At 42.8% G+C, this 16763-nt stretch overlaps 3 protein-coding genes across 3 annotated transcripts in view; 1 reads left to right on the top strand and 2 right to left on the bottom strand.

Moving 5' to 3' along the window:
• Nucleotides 1–16763, bottom strand: part of rae1 (ribonucleic acid export 1) — a gene marked incomplete at its 3' end in the record, with an annotated part of 229256 nt that overhangs the window by 7401 nt on the left and 205092 nt on the right. The window lies entirely within an intron of this gene.
• LOC306822173 (bone morphogenetic protein 7-like) lies at nucleotides 1080–9371 on the top strand. Its single transcript, XM_079340987.1, has 7 exons — nucleotides 1080–1560; nucleotides 5144–5333; nucleotides 7399–7547; nucleotides 7768–7974; nucleotides 8090–8163; nucleotides 8260–8370; nucleotides 8462–9371. Exons 1-7 carry the CDS (start codon nucleotides 1167–1169, stop codon nucleotides 8609–8611), a joined length of 1275 nt encoding a protein of 424 aa, XP_079197113.1. The 5' UTR covers nucleotides 1080–1166; the 3' UTR covers nucleotides 8612–9371.
• Nucleotides 9584–14892, bottom strand: LOC306823020 (uncharacterized protein). The gene is made up of 3 exons (XM_079342386.1): nucleotides 14402–14892; nucleotides 11895–13043; nucleotides 9584–10916 (listed from the first exon to the last, which is right to left on the bottom strand). The coding sequence occupies exons 1-3, from the start codon at nucleotides 14444–14446 to the stop codon at nucleotides 10557–10559; spliced, it is 1554 nt and encodes a 517-aa protein (XP_079198512.1). The 5' UTR covers nucleotides 14447–14892; the 3' UTR covers nucleotides 9584–10556.

The following is a 16763-nucleotide window of genomic DNA, read 5'->3' as shown; positions in this document are numbered from 1 at the left end:
AGGAAATCACAACGTTTTTGCAAATGTGTTGATATTTGCACAGATTTTGTTGTTGTTCTTGTCATTATTATTTGCTGAAGCACCCTTAAAAATCCACTCCACCGAAGAGTTTGTGAGTAAAACAGATTTTTCCGTCTTGTTAGTTTTATAGCATAAAGGGAGTTTACAAATGTTTGTAGTTCAGAGAGGGACTCTTATGACATTTACGTGAGTTTGCAGTGATGAGCAATGTAGAGAGACCTCTTCTGGGAAATAACCTCCCAGTCTCTAATGTTGCTCATGGAAATAAGGATGTGTGGTTTTTACTCATGACAAAATGTGATTATATTTCACTTCCTTGTTGAGCTTCATGAACTGATCCAGTCAGTACTGCCCATAAACCTGTAAAGAACACATTTTAAACACACACTCAATTCTCTATTAAAGTGCTCACTATGGAGTGCTTTCTCATTGGGGCTATTGGCATGTACCTTCATGATCATTCAAACCCCTCAATTAGGGTGGGCCTGAGTTTATTGTTGGAGTTCAAAGGTGCCTTCTTGGGAAAGGGGATTAGGGGATTTTCCCTCTTTACCTTCAGACTCGCCTTTTAGAAGTGCTGTGGGGTCTCAGTGCACGATGATTTGAAACTTGTGCCAATATATTTACAAATTCAGATATTTAAAAAGATGTGATTTAAAAATAAAGGAGGCTCGGCTACATTACTTTTTCAAGGAAACTTAACCTGTGAAAAGATGTGCTAATGAGATGTTAATAATTAGCGTCCTCTTTAAGCGGTGCTCAAACAGACATGCCCAAACAAAGGACGCAGAGATGGGACACTTGGTCGGAGAGATCAACACGCCACTCATTACCAAGATAGATAGAGGGGTGTGCGCATTGTTAGGACAGTGATCCATCCATATTCTCACCCAACTTTGCACCTCCGCCCTCTCTATCTCTCCCAATCTTTCCAGTCCTCAGTTTGAAACCCTGGTGCTCCTCCCCTGAGAAAGTGCCTCAATAAAGTCTAATCCCTGGTTGCCATCAGGAGGAGCGCACAGCACCAGTGCGCAAAAATAGAAGATAGGCGAATGAGACTCTGAACTGATAGTGTGTTCAGTTGCCAAGGGATATCCTTTATTCGTCTATGGACTTCTTCGAGCTGAACTTTATCCTTAGATAAAATGTTTGGCGCATTGGAGACGTTAATGATCCTCCTGATGTGGAGTTACTGCGCTCTGGCCACGCAGGTCTCCTTCTCCAACTTCTCCATGGACAACGAGGTGCGCTCAAGCTTCATCCAGCGCCGGCTGCGGAGCCAGGAGCGCAGGGAGATGCAACGAGAGATCCTCTCCATCCTGGGTCTGCCGCACCGTCCGCGGCCGCACGTCCACACCAAACAGAACGCTGCGCCGATGTTCATGTTGGACCTATACAACACCATATCCACAGAAGCACAGCCACCCGGATATTCTTACTACAAGCCCGTTGTACCGACCCAGGTCTCCCCCATGGTGACCCCGCAGGACAACCGCTTCCTCGAGGACGCAGACATGGTGATGAGCTTCGTTAACCTCGGTAAGTTTGCATTCGGATTTTATGATTATAGTCCATTTCTTCTCCCACAAATAACTTGATGACAAGTTTGGTTTTGACGTTTTCCCAATTTTTTTTTTTAAATTTAACAGAAACAAATATTCAAGTGGTCGTCTTTGCACAATGTCTATAAGTTTAATTTTTCCGACTGAATCAAATTGAGTCAAAATAGTCAAGTCTTTCAGAGCAACTACAACATACGGCATTATCAGTTTCGTATGTGTGTGTCACTTATGTGATTTTGCGTGTCAGATTATGGCTTTAAGGTCTCTTTCTTACTTTAGTTCTGGCATTATGCATTCCTAGCTGTAAATGTTATGACAACATGCCTGTATCGGATTTCCCCAGAATCCCTTAAAAGCTGTGGGGGAGCAGCTTTAGCATGGCATTGTTTCACATGACTGGGAATTTAACAATTCATTCTAAACCCCAGGGAAGTGAGAACCAGGGTGACTTCCATTTAGACACAAACTGGACCCACACATCTTATTGCTGTGTAGTAATCGCTGCAACTGTGTGGGCACAGTGCATTCCTGCATTCATGTGTCCATTGGTGTGTTTGTTTGTTTTGAGGTAATACATCACAGGGGTCACAGGTGGGAGTCAGGGCTCACGTGGGACATTATTGTATTTTTAAATGGTAAATCCTTCTTTGTTTCTCTGGGAAATTCTTCACCAGCTCTGATATCACTGCTGAAGCAGCAGACATTGCCCTCGGTTTGTATACAGATGTGGTGACGTCGCAAACCAATCCTCGTCCTTTTCTGCTCTTCTCCCGCCTCAGAGCTCACAGGAGGGTGAGGAGTTTGTTCTTCAAAGATGGCTCTTCAAGAAACCATCAACCTTCCTCTTAACTTGTAGTAATAAGACTGAGCCTATATAAAGAAAGAGCCATTAGGAGTATCTTCACAATCAGCCTGGAAATACATAGTTTATGCAAAACACTTGAGGGATAATACCCCCCACCCCCCAGTTGCAAACTTTTAAACAACAGTCTCAAGCTAATGATCTCTGAAACATCATCTCAGAAAACTCTTAACAGATTTCTGTGGTTCCACATCACAAGAGTTTGATTATAAAGAGGAAGAAAGAAAACAGTAGAACAGAGAGAGTGTGTATTATTTTTCCTTAAGCCCACCACAGCCTCCTGTGCTGATGATTGGCAGACGTTTTAGTTGGGGCTCCCACACTGAGCTGGAGTGACTCTATCCTGGTGGTCTCTGGATGATCACTTCAAGACCAAACTGGATTATGGTATTTCCCTTCCAGGGACCACAGCTTCCAGTGTGAGGGAGTGCTGCTTCAAAGCGTCACAGACCCTTCTCCTAGTAAACTGGGCTGTTTGCTGCAGGTGCGTGCTGGTGTAAAATGTGATCGTTGATTTCGAGAAATCAGCCTAATTGATTGAGGAGTGTAGTGAAATTAATTTAGGATAAAAAAATGCTGAATAGAAAGAGACAAGCCTTTGTCTCAACAGTTTTTGAGAGAGTGTGTCAATACATTTATGTCTATAATTACATTATCATGAGTGCTAGTGATTAGTGTGCGTGCACATGTATAAGTTGTAGTCCTATAGACAGGCGGTCCAGATTCCAGTCCAGTGGCTCCTTTCCTGCATGTCTGTCCCCTCTCTCTCTCTCTCTCTCTCTCTCTCTCTCTCTCTCTCTCTCTCTCTCTATCCCCATTATCTGGCTCTATCCACGGCGCTATCTCTAGCATAAAAAGCATCCTCAAAAATCACATTATCCATGTGTAGAATGTAAGAATAATTTCCTTTCTCAGAATGAGGAACCTGAATTATTGAACACATTCTCAAACAACACTACACAAAGCAACTGCTTACTGTTTAAACAGTGCCTGTTGTATACTGTATGTTCACAGTAAAGAAACAGACTGAATTTCATCCAGGGGACTGACTTCACATTCTATCACTTCTCGCTGTGCTTCTGTTCTGATTACTGCTTGCCAAGTTTCACCCTCCCCCACATTGAAGACAACATACCTGCAGTGCATGGTAAAATACTTAATTAACAGAAATGTCACTGCATGGTACCATTTACAATAGAAAGACTGCAACATCAAAGTCTGAGCTCAGCCAATTGGTAGAATGACCCACTTTTAGGTCCTTCTTTTACCATTATTTGAGTTTGGGTGTAGATGCTGTAGTGTATATCTTTGAACCTCCCATGCTGATAAAAATAAAATAAAAAGCATAGTCCGCCTTCTTTAAATGTGCTATAGGTTAATGATAGCTCTGTAGCTGTGTGGCCCCTCAGCTTGAGGAGTAATGTGAAGTGCCTGCCAGAGGGAAGTTTGCATATCTGAGGTCTGATCTCTGCAGCTAATGGTCCCTAACATAAACACACTGAGTCCTTACAAGCAATTATTGCTTTCATAAAAACACCCCTCGATCCTTTCCAGCATTTAATTGCGGTCTATCGAATGACTCGCAGGGTCCAGAATGCACTTCTCTTAACGACCAGCGGGGCGTGTGTGTGTTTCTCTGTCGTTACAAATGTTTTGAAAAGACTGTGACTCAGTTTGTGTGTGTGTGTGTGTGTGTTCTGGATCTGTTTCCAGTGCTGGCATGCTGTGTTTAGAGTTGCATGTGCACTGAAACAATAGTAGACCATCAATAGGAACCCAAAGTGATGTCATGATGATCTCACAGTGTGTTACAGTCAGCAGGATGTGTTAAGGGTAGCTAATCGCTTCCTCTCGTCTGGTGACCTTCAGCAGAGACCTTCAAGGACAAACACATCCACTGATGCTGTGAAAACAGACACTGGATAGCTTCAACAAGCTTTCGGGTTTCTGTGACCGCTGCTCCTCTGGAAAGTCTGAGTGTGGGGGAGTTTCAGCTGGCTCGGGGCGGGTCAGAAACCCTGCTGTGCCATTAGGATAGTTTGTATACTTCATCCTCTCCATCAGAATGAAGTGAGCGGACAGTGGTGCATGGCAAAATGATCAGGGAGGTGTGGGTGGTACAGACTGGCAGTTTTGTGTGTGTTTCTCTTTACTTTATGTAAGTGTGTTTATAAAAGCACATAGGCTGCTGTGGTTTTCCGGGCAGTGCCTTAACGGGTCTTTTCTTGTGGTCGGCACATGTGTGTAATTGAAACATAGAGCCAAACTGAGTGTTTTTTCTTCCCCCCACATTGGCACGTCTGGCAGACTCAATTTATGTGATATTTTACATCAATCACTTCCCTTGCAAAAGCTGGATTTTTCTTATTTCTGACCCAGTGCTCCTGAGATGTGGGCACAGTGACATGCATCAGAGGAGCGTTGAAATCAATGACAGTTCTGACAGAAATGTAACCACTGCCTGGATTTCCATCTGATTGTGCTCACAGTGCTTTGCCTTTTCTTCAACTGTATAAAAGTTCCCTTTAACTGTCAGAAGTACTATTTGAACATGATTGACAGCAGACAATGATAAATCAAAGAAGTTAAATAGTCAAGGATTTTCAATGGAATATTTTGTTCAAGCCTGTCAAAATCATCAATGTGGAGTGACAGGTATTGAACTGGATTGCATTCTCTTATTTTCTCCCCCTGGCAGCTGATCAGGATCAGGATCTTCTGTCCCAGCAGCACAGGCAAGAATTTCGGTTTGACCTCTCCCGAATCCCAGAGGGAGAGGCCGTGACAGCAGCTGAATTCAGGATTTATAAAGAATTCTTCCAGGAAAGCGTTGAAAACCAGACCTTCAGAGTCAGCGTGTACCAGGTCCTGCAGCAAACTCCAAACAGGTAAAGAAGTGTTTTCTGCACATGATTAGCTCTATCTTAGCTCTATTATTTTTTTTAAGTTTCGTACTACTGCTTGCCTCGTCAACATTGTTTTTTTTTCCGTTTTGGGGTTGTCAGATTTCCTAAACCAGCCTCCAGTGATGGTTGTTAACATTTGACTATCGCAATCACTGATGGACATTTATTATTGCCAAATTTAAAAGATGATGCGATTGAAAAAGTTAGAACAATCCATGAATTGGGAAAATTGAATCAAATATCATGGATATGTTATCTGAAATTTGTTGAAACATTTCACTTATAAAAACACCCTCAAGAGAGCCCTGAAGTTATAACAATGTTGACCCATGAAGGTATGTTCATACACTTGGGCCAGTTCAGACATTCACTGGATAAATAAATGATCACTCCATTTTTCAGTTCATCCTGAGTGGGACACTGTAGGTTTAATTGGGTGTCATTCAATAACATTTCTTTAATAAACTCAAAGCCAATGTCATGCTGGCAGTAGAAGAAAAGTCAGGGAAAGTCATGATTCATCAAAGTTCATCAAATTTGAGTAATGTCCAAAACACCTTTTTACCTCTACACTTCATAATGGTTCCCCAAGACAAGTGACTTCTTTAATTTCTTGCACGTCTTCACAGTAGCTGTTTTTTTTGTTAAAGAAAGGAACACCATTCTAACAGCAAGGTCAAGAAACCTCATACTACTTGGTTTGTGAACTGGTTGTGAAGCTGTACGAGCACACACGCAGATCTGTCTGCCTTGGCTTTGCCTGTCTTCATTTCCCTACAGGTTATTTCTGCTGATGTAAGTGCGGGCACTGAAGCTGTTTTTTATAGACATTAGTGTCAATTACAGAAACATAGTGGTTCACTCCAGAGCCAGTTACTCTCGCACAGTCGGAGCAGGGCAAGTCCCAAGAGATCTGCATTTATAACACGCAGCTCCAACCGCAAATAAAGCATACAACCCTCAACGCGTCAGTTTACCATCTGTCCTTTTAGTCTGGTGGTTATTCTTAAATGTTCCTGTCTGTCTTATTCATTTAGTCTAGCAGCTTCTGTGCTACACTGAGACATGTTTCACACCAGGAATGGTATGACTCTACACATCCTTCTTATATCTCACTCACCTATCTCTTTTATAACCGGGTTCTCCTGCCCACAGTATAAAATCACTCCTCCTCAAACACCCTCTTGAGTTTGCAGGAAGAATCATGCTCAGCCTTTAGATTTAATCAGTGGCAGTGGCGCTGATGATAGTGTTAAGGACAACACCATTGTCATTCACAGACACAGAGGCCGCTCCACGCAGATGAGCAGACGGCAGGACTACAGGCAGATGTTTGCCTGAGGGTCTGAAAGTCTGACTGTAAACAGAGCCATTGTCTGTGCCCTTAAAACAGCACCTATCAGTATACAATTACGGTATACTGTAAGAGTTCTTTTTTGATAACAGCTGATTGGTGTGTGTGTGTGTGTGTGTGTGTGTGGGCACATTAAAAAAGTAGCTTATAGTGCTGGCCCCCATTAACAAAAACACTGACGTTATTGCTCAGGTACTTGTGTGACCATTGTTTCAAGTTTTGAGGCAGAGGCAAGTTTTTGCTTTTTTCCTGCCTTCAGTCTTGGCTTTCAGAAACAGTTGGCCAGAGTTAGGTGTCTCACTTGGCTCACACACAACATACCTCTGTTTTCATAAACCCCTTTTCTGCCTTTCTTTTTTCATTTTTCATTTGTCCAAAACCTAAAGGTGTATTGTTCCTACACTGTTCATAGAATGGTTATAACACCATGTAATGTTACTAAAAAGTGAGAGTTTAAAAAAAAACAATAATTCAGGAGTAGAAGTCAATTTTACAGAAACGTTTAAGCAAGAGATATGAAATAAATCACAAGCCACATTTGATCAACAGAATATTGTCAAATTTTAGTGTAAACATTTTGAAAACACATTTCCAAGACTTTAATGTTGCATCAAGGAGATATACATTAGCCTGAGACAAACAGGGATTCTCCAATAAAATGTATAATGTAATGACACATTTTCCTCTCCTCAGTGAAATGGAGCTCCTCTTGCTTGACCAGCGAGAAGTGTGGCCTGCAGAGGAAGGCTGGCTAATCTTTGACCTAACAGCCACCAGTAACCTGTGGCTGTCGGACCCTGAGCAGAACCTCGGTCTACATCTGGTCCTGGAGGACAGCCACGGTAAGTCACTGCCTCACACTGCGACATTAAGAGCACCGTATTTGTCTGGAGTCATGAAGGCTGTTAAAATCTTTGGATAAAAGGACCACCATCTAAGAAATAAATATGTTTGTCACATTCAAATTAAAGAATCGTCATTCAGTAGCAATCCATATTTGGGTTTTTGTCCTCTACAGTTTAAAGAAACTCTCACACTTTTACTCACTGTCTCCCTCCTCAGGCCAGAGAAGGAACCCCCGGCTGGCAGGTCTGGTGATTGGCAGTGGGCCTCAGGACAGGCAGCCTTTCATGGTCGCCTTCTTCAGAGCAGATGAGGTGCGTTTACGCAGCATCCGCTCCGCCCACGGCCACAAAGGACGCCATTCTAACCGCTCCAAATCGCAGAGGACTGTTCAAGATGCACTGAAGGTTGTAGAGGCTGCAACAGGTACCTCCGCCTTCTCAATGAAGTGACTGTTTTGATGAGTTTGACCAAACTGCACAAAATACGTTTAGTCCTTTGATACTTGTATGAAGTCATGTTTACATGTTTTTCATTTCAGATAACCTCAGCAGCTCTAAAGAGGGGTGTAAGAAGCATGAGCTGTATGTCAGCTTCAGAGATTTGGGATGGCAGGTATAACAAAGAACCTTCATTTGATCTCATAAGTTATATTTTTAATTCAATAGGTGACAATTGACAGACATTCTCCTGTTGTTTTCCTCCGATCAGGACTGGATCATTGCACCAGAGGGTTATGCAGCGTACTACTGTGAGGGAGAATGTGCCTTCCCTCTAAACTCCTACATGAATGCCACCAACCATGCTATTGTACAAACTCTGGTGAGTCCTCAAACATCCCAGATAACATGCACTTTCACTGAAGTGCCTTCCAAAGTTTGTGATGATGGAATTTTACTTCTTCCAACCACAGGTTCACTTTATCAACCCGGAGACGGTCCCAAAGCCCTGCTGTGCACCTACCCAGCTCCATGGCATCTCTGTTCTGTACTTTGACGACAGCTCCAACGTGATCCTCAAGAAGTACCGCAACATGGTGGTCAGAGCTTGTGGCTGTCACTGACCGCCTGTTCCGCCTTCCATGAGCTCTTTGAATCTGGATGGATTCTCAATTAAAGGCAGAGAGGTGGAACAAGAGACAAGAGATTGACTGGCTGTGCCTTATCGGGAGCTTAGAGCTTTAATCCAAGCTTCCCACGCAGTATTAACTTTTACAATGAACCAATTAGAGCTGTTTGTCACAGAGAAAGGTTGAACAAAAGGGTTTCTTTGTTTTCCTTCACGTGTGACTTGCAGACGTGCACTGCAAGGACTCTGAACAGCGTGGTTTGTTTCTTTCAGGAAAAAAAAGAGAAAGCACACCATCAGGTTTCCGAATAAAAGCACCTGCTTGGAAATGTTCATTTTGGAAATGATTTCACAGTTCATGAAACCTGGAAGCTCCATCCATCTGTTGAACACTTCACCTTATCTTTTGGAACAGCTGAATAAAATTCATTGCTGATGAGGGGGGAAAAATCAGTGTTGTCCAACAAACCTCACTGGTGTTGAACTGGTTTTTCAGCAGGATGGGTGAGACTGGTCATGGCTGTACTGATGATGTAGAGCAGGTCATTGAAGATTGACAGCAGAGTGTGTGCGACTGAAAGGCTGCCGGATGGGCCTGATTTTCTGAGGCAGAGAAACATCAGCCTGATGTCAGTGATTCATCCTATGAGACAGACATCAAGGTGTTCACAATTATCAGAGCTGCAGTATGTGTCAGAGCAGAGCTGCAGGTGGGCAGAGGGTAACTGTATTCTTTTTTGCCAGAATAAATTAAATGAATGGAAGCTAGCAAAAGCATGTTGGTGGGTTTTTTTTTTTTTTTTTTTTTTTTTTTTATGGCTCAATAATGTTCTTTACAATACACTTTGAAGAAGCTAGTAAATATTTGTCTTTTTTTTTTTAAATGACGAAAGATTTTACACAACACATACAGTATTTATTTAACAGCAAGAAACACATTTTACAAATCGTAGTCCCATGTATGTCTGTGACATCATTGTGTTTTTTTTTGGTCTGCATGTAATTGTCTCTTCCATGTGCAATTGGTTTCTGTTGATTTATGGCACTGTACGCATGTCAGAGATTGTGCTTTTTAAGTACTTTGAATGGAACAAGTATCTCCACTCTGAGACATGGGACAGCCTTTTAAAAGACAGCAGCAGTACAAAAGCAAAGCAACTGTATACTCACACTGACACTCACATGATGTCCATATGACTCCACAGCCCACACTGTTTATACAAAGATTCTATTTTTGTGTGTAGAAAATAGAGGTAGAGGCGTAAAATTACACATCACTGATTCAATCAGTGATGTTCAATGTCTAGTCATTCAATCAGAATTGGTGTTGATTGTCATTCGCAAACAATCATCGAGCTGGGGAATCTATTGTAAGCTTTTAGGATGAAGGATATGCGTTCATTTGAAATGAAATGAATCATGTATGATCATGAAGAAGTCTTACATAATACAGGGAGGAAGATGGATAAACTTTGATCAGCATGGGAGGACCAGAGCCAGGTTCAGTGGTGTGCTTACAGGAATGTAGGCTGATTTTTGTAAGAAATTATTTGAACGCTCTCTGAAAGTCTCTGAATCTGCAAGATCTTTTTTTTTTCAATTTTACTGAAGCTTCTCCCTGTGGCTATAAAGATTTAAAAGTACCACTTAGAAATAGACAAGATAATGTGAGACATCTCCTATGAAATAAAAGATCAGAATTTTGTTTTGTCACAGCCTTTGATAAGCATCAAAGAAAAGTCGTTGAGCAAATATACTCTGAGGAATCCTGAGATTTAACCACGCTATCCCTCTTTGGATCTCGCTCCTTTGATTAAGGAACAACAATCAAACACATCCAAATGTTAGAGGAGGTAGAAAGACAGCAAATGTGGGCTGAATAAAGCAGAGCTTCAAAGAGACAGATTTGCTTCCTGCTGATAAAGCAGAGACTCTCCTTCCTACAGACAGTTAGTCCTTAGACCTCCCAGCTCAGGGGCAGAGTAGTGTCTCCTCCTGACTGCCTCCGCCTCCTTCCTCTGCCCCCCTGATGGTCGCTCTGGCTCTGGAGGAACTTGTGCCTGTGGTGCCTTTAGGGACTCACACCTTCCCTCTGACTCCCCGGGGGAATTTTTTGGCACCAGGCTGGCTGATGGTGGAGACTGAGGGGCTGAGACGGGGGTGAGAGCAAGGCAGACGTCCCCCACACAGAGCTGTCGGCACTGCAGGCCACAGAGACGGGCGGTCCTCTGAGGGCTGCATGACGACCAGCCCCGCCCCCGCACAAAGAAAGGGTACTCCACATAGACATCCACCAGCTCCTGCAGGGGAACGTTACATTATTACAGGAAGATTAGACAGAAAATGAAGCTCACACACTTCATCACTAGAGGGTGTTAATGTTCTGCTGGCGCTGAATCCATGACAACTAATGGAAAGAGTTAAAAAAAAGATTTTAGACACAATTAAACACAATGTTTGATGTTATTGTCTGAACATCAAATAGATTGACAAGAACCCTTGTCAGCCATTTTCAGTTAAAACGCTAAATGGTTAACATATGTGTTGCAGTCCGATGAAACGTCATTTCATCTGTAGATATGCAACAACACACAATTTGATTCTAATGTCACATCCAGGTTATATGACAGAGGGGACATTTTTCACATTATTCTAAAAAGTATGTTTACATTTTCATATGTATTTTTTTAATCATTAACAATGACTTAATACTGGGATAAACTGTCAGTCTGATAATCACGTCATTTTGCTAAAAACCTCAGCCTTTAGAGAACGCTTTTGCAAAACCTCCATTTCTTAGAAGCTGTAGCTTCGTTCATATTGGTTGGTCTTGAATTTCCCTTGGGATCAATAAAGTATCTATCTATCTATCTATCTGTCTATCTGTCTATCTGTCTATCTGTCTGTCTGTCTGTCTGTCTGTCTGTCTGTCTGTCTGTCTGTCTGTCTGTCTGTCTGTCTGTCTGTCTGTCTGTCTGTCTGTCTGTCTGTCTGTCTGTTTATCTATTGTAATTAGTGCACTAATTAGTCTGACAGTGCAATGGCCTGCTTTACGAAGTAATTCCTTAATGAAGCACTAGAAAGAGTGTATGTACAAGGACTACATATCTTACTGTGATATATCTCCTTTGATCTGAACCACTTGTGTTTACAACTCTAGGAATATCAAGTTTAAGGACAACTTCCCCTATATCAAATCTATGTGACACAGTAACTATCTGAAGGCTAATGGCTACTATTTACGAGTATGTGAATACCCCACATTGACTTTTCTTTACCTGGGACTGCTGGCTATGAAGCAGAATGAGCAGACGTGAGATGGAGGAGGAGGAGGACGAAGGGGTGATGCACTGCACCGTGCAGCAGCTCAGGCACAGGTCTGGACAGGCCAGTGATCCAAGCAGGAAGTCCTCCGTCTGCAGGTGCTCCACCCTCCTCAGCCGCCCATCTCTGAGCTCGATCAGAGAGCCGGCAACAAAGTGAGGGAGCAGCCAGGGAAACTGATTACAAGAGGGGGAGGAAGAGGAGGAGGAGGGGCAGGAGCCTTGGTCAGAAGACCCAGATGCGTCCTCCTTCATGGCGGTGAATGTGATCCTTGAGTTATTGTTAGGGGAAGCTCCTATCACGGAATGTCCAGGATGTTTAACAACTTTTCTTGATCTGTGCGTCACACCATGTTGTGTTGAAAAGTCCCTGGATGGAGACTGAGATGTGCTTAACAATGGAGAATTTACTTTTTCAACCCTGGGAATAAATGCAACTTTTCTGTCCCTTCTCCTCAGATATGGTCCTTTATTCCTCCCATTACTCTGCCTCTCTGTGTTTACAGTTTTGTCCCTGATTGCCTTTAGCTGTTCCCATCCGTACCCTGCAGCATCCCTTGGGAAACCATCATTGACCAGGCTGAATCGAGAGATGTGGTGGTGTGCATTGGCTGGGTGGAGTGCAGGTGACAGGTGGTTGTGATGCTGATAGGGGTGAGTAAAGTCCCATCGAGGCTGCAGGGGGTTAAAGTCTCGCCACTCTGCCCAGCCATTATGCTCTCTGAACGCAGAGAGGATGTGCGGTTTGGACCTGGTGGACGTGTGGGTCTGCATCCAGGGCTGGTACAGAGCAGGGACGCGCCTCGGTACAGGTTGGAAAGGGCTGGTGTGTTTGTCCTTAAAGTCACTGTGGTTCCTATAAGGGAAGGGGGCTTTGAACGTGGCAGCATCACACTGCTGCTGGTGCTGTTGCTGATTAGGTGGAGATGGTGGTGGTGGGCTTGCTCTTTGGTCCCTCTTCTTGAGCGGGAGGCTGTCCCTGTCTGGGACAAAAGCTGGGTTTTTAATGAAGCTCATTGGCTCACACTGCCTGTCACTCACACTGGCACTGCATGTCCTTTTGCAGAATCTGATGGGGATAGTTAGGTCAAAGGTTGTTGTATTCTGAAAAGTAGAAGAAACAAATATTATAGCACTTTATTTCCTGTCAAACAACCTTAATGAACTCAATTCGGCTCGTTCTCCTCTGTCTGCCACTTTCTCCACTAATTTCTCATTAAATGACAGAACTTTTTTTCTGTCACTGAATGTGACACCCGCTGAGATCTTTGCCTGTAAACATCCCCTCCACACTTCAATAACAACTTCCCCACCGCTTCAAACAAAGGCTTTCCAACCACAAACTGCTATTTATTTTTTTTTACAGTAATGGGCATTTACCAACTTCTTTGTGATAAAAAAAGTTACTATGGTAACAAAGTACTGCAATGAGTGGTTGTGTGAGTAGTGAGGACAATGCAAAGTAAATAGTTGGGGGTGGGTGTAAAGTTAGATATTAGATGCATCATGAGGCTTTTAGCCAAGTTTTTATGTTAATAGTTTCATATGGAAACACAAGAGACTTTATACAGGGGTATTATGGATGCAGTTTTCAAACACACAACATGATTCTTCTTCTCATGGGACTAAAGTGATCTAACCACCTCAAGCGGTTAAGAAAAATCATCCACCTAAAATGCACCCATAATAGTGATTAAGTTTATAGACATGGCTAAATATAAGCACCTTGCGGCCACACACACACACACACACACACACACACACACACGCTAGAATTGCAGAGAGGTGAAGACTTTTACGACCTGCCAATGCAAAGTTCATGTAAATGCTCTGTATTATGTCATCATCACAGCAAGCATCGCCGCTGAATGAACCTCTATGCCCAACAGGCATGTCTCTGATATGAGCTGCCTCTATATTATGTTTGTGTGTGTGTGTGGGATCAGACAACACCCGCACACTGACATTCCAGTGCAGCATTATACCATGAGACATAAATAGATAAAGTGTTGTCTGCTAAATGCCTGCAGTGTAAATGTAAATTCATTCAAATGGCTTGAATAGACATGCTACTTAGTCACTCACAGGTATGATCAGATCATGACCCAAACAGGCCCACACTGTCAAGTCAGACAGGCTCAATACCCTTATGAGGTGATGAGTTCACAACCCGGAAATGACAAGAATGCACACCAGTGTTTGGTGTATTTAGTGTCGTCATGATTATGACAATCTGCAAAGAGGACAGGATTTTTGCATATCAGTAGTGACAATATTGCACTTGGTGAGCTTGACATTTCTATCTGTGTTGATATGGTGCAATACAGGCATATTTAACCAACACTGCTGAATACAAAGAGTTCCTCCGACATGCATTTACTGTCAGACTAACGTGTAAATCTTCACTGGAACATGCTACATAAATCAGAATATTTTCAGAGAGGCTCATGTTTGAGACTTACTGTCCATGTTGCTCCATCGGTTCCTCCGTCTGTATCTCGGTGCATCCATCTTCACAAAGCATGTCCCTCAACGTTCACAGACAAATGCAAACACACTCTCACACACCTGTCTGGCTTTCAGTCTGCAGGTGCAAATGGTACAACAGAAGAGGCTGATCAAGCATCCAGACAAGCTCAACTGACTGTCTGTCAGACACGCTCTCCTCCTTTTCTCTTCTCCTCTTCCTCTCTCTCTCTCTTCCCTCCTACTCGCTTTTTACATTTTACACTCCCACTCTACTTAGTCAGTCAGTCCTGTTAACCTTTCTCAGACACATTTGATGTCTCTCCCTCATCCTCTCTTACTTTCTTTCTCTCTTGCGCATCTGAACTTGTTCACCCTGTGTTTGCTGCTGAGTAGCACTCTCAGCCTCTCTTCCATTTGTAATCACACTCCTCTTCCTCTCTCTTTCTCTCTCCATATTCCACTCCTCTCTCCCTCGCTCCGTAGCTCTCTGATGTTTGGTGTATAATTAGAAATGAGACTGCTGTGCAACTCCTCAGCTGATGGTAGGCGTATGACCGCCTGATGGCTCTGGCGCTCTGCCTGGTGTAGTGAGGGCGGGAAACCATCGCTTTAGACCAGCCGTGGACTCACACACACATATAAGAGGGATTGCCACACAGACATTTTGATAACATATGTGGACTAATGATGTTTCATCCTGAACAAGAGAGCACTAAACAACATGAATGCTTTGAAACACCCAGTAATTGCTTATTTGTAAGTGTTCAAAGGTCATCTTCAAGTACTCCAGCCAATCCCCTGCAGAAAAGGCTTCTCACAATTGTACCGACAACATAAGCGCTGTCCTCAACCCACGCCATGCTGCTTGCTGCTCCTTTCTATATGTTCCTCCACTTTTCTGTTTCTCCCAGCTTGCTTTCTTGCCTCCTGCTTTTATCTTGTTGTAAACGCACAAGAAAGGAGGACTTGGCTTTTTGCTTCATGGCTGCCTCGGTAGCACAGCAGTCCAGGTCTCTGCTATTGATTCTGCAGGGCCTCAGCAGGTGAACCCCCAGTCATGAAGCAGCCCACGCAGAATTTAGTTTGAGGTGAAGAGGATTTCTCACTTTGAGTCACAACAGGCTTCCTCTGCCCACACTCGCTCTCTATCTGTCTCTCTGTTTTTTTTTCCCTCTCTTTCTCTTCCTCTGATGTACACACGCACATTCACACTCACAAACACAAACATATACCCTGCAGAAACTTCACAGCATGGTAAGATGCAACATCTCTGGCTCAAGTAGCAGGCCAAGTTGAAACCATAACCGCTGACATTTACTGACTGTGTTTTTATTGATAAAAATCACCACTCACTCCCACCACTTTCCAACTGCTACATGACAACCTATATTTGAGGTTTTACCCTTTGGCACAGAGAAGAAGTTTGAGTTTCAGTTAGTTTTTTTGCTGATGAGTTTGTTTGCAATGATTAGAAGAACAAATCATAAATATAAAGAAAACTGAAAAGGTTGTACTAATACAAAATATTTACTTTTCAGTCAACACAATTATCAAAGAGGATCAACACGTGTTCTCACTCTGTGTTATTTCTCACAAACAGATTCTTGTAATGACTCACACCGGCAATCTTAACTTCCTTCAGTTGAAGCGCAGAACTCTTAAAAAACCCCTGTGAAAATGTCGACGAAGTGTTTTGGAACCAAGGTGACAATGATGTAATGTTGCTTGGTGAAGCCTCCGCATGTAAATCTGTGTAATCAGCACGTCCGGTTTGAAAGGACTGCAAGTCCAGTAATGTCGTTTGTCCACTAGGTGGTGTCCAGGACCCATAGGTTGTCTGATAACAAACTTCCCTGACTGAGTCTCATCCAAGTAATATATTTACAGTTTTTCTCAGTTGCTTTGGTATATTTCTATAATTTCAGTATTGAAATTCTCAAAACTAGTGTTTCAATCTTCACATCATTGTGTCCCATCAAAAAAGCAGTTTCTCATTTCTTTGAACAAGTTGCAAATGCTTTGGTTCATCCATCCGAATGGTTGTGTACAACTCTCTGCTGTTTCCTACATCATCATTTGCTTATGTCATGTTATGTCAAATGTATGGTAATGGGTCTCTGTCGAATAGTCTCACCCACAGCATACGCATTAGTTCATTGCATTTGTCTTTTTTTATACATTAAATCTGTCCTGACTTAGTAAATTGCTCCCAGGTGAATCTTGACTTTCTAAAATGAAGGGAAATGTGTAAAGCATTAGATCAACCAATGACCAACCAGTTTTCTGAAATAGATAAAAGGTGCATTTCATGAACCATCAACAAGTATGGAAGGAGAAGGAATTGGACAAGATCAA

Source organism: Symphodus melops, assembly GCF_947650265.1.
Source record: "Symphodus melops genome assembly, chromosome: 4".
Taxonomy (NCBI): Eukaryota; Metazoa; Chordata; class Actinopteri; order Labriformes; family Labridae; genus Symphodus; species Symphodus melops.
The sequence above is the reverse complement of the archived record's forward strand: the minus strand, read 5'-3'. Positions and strand labels throughout refer to the sequence as shown.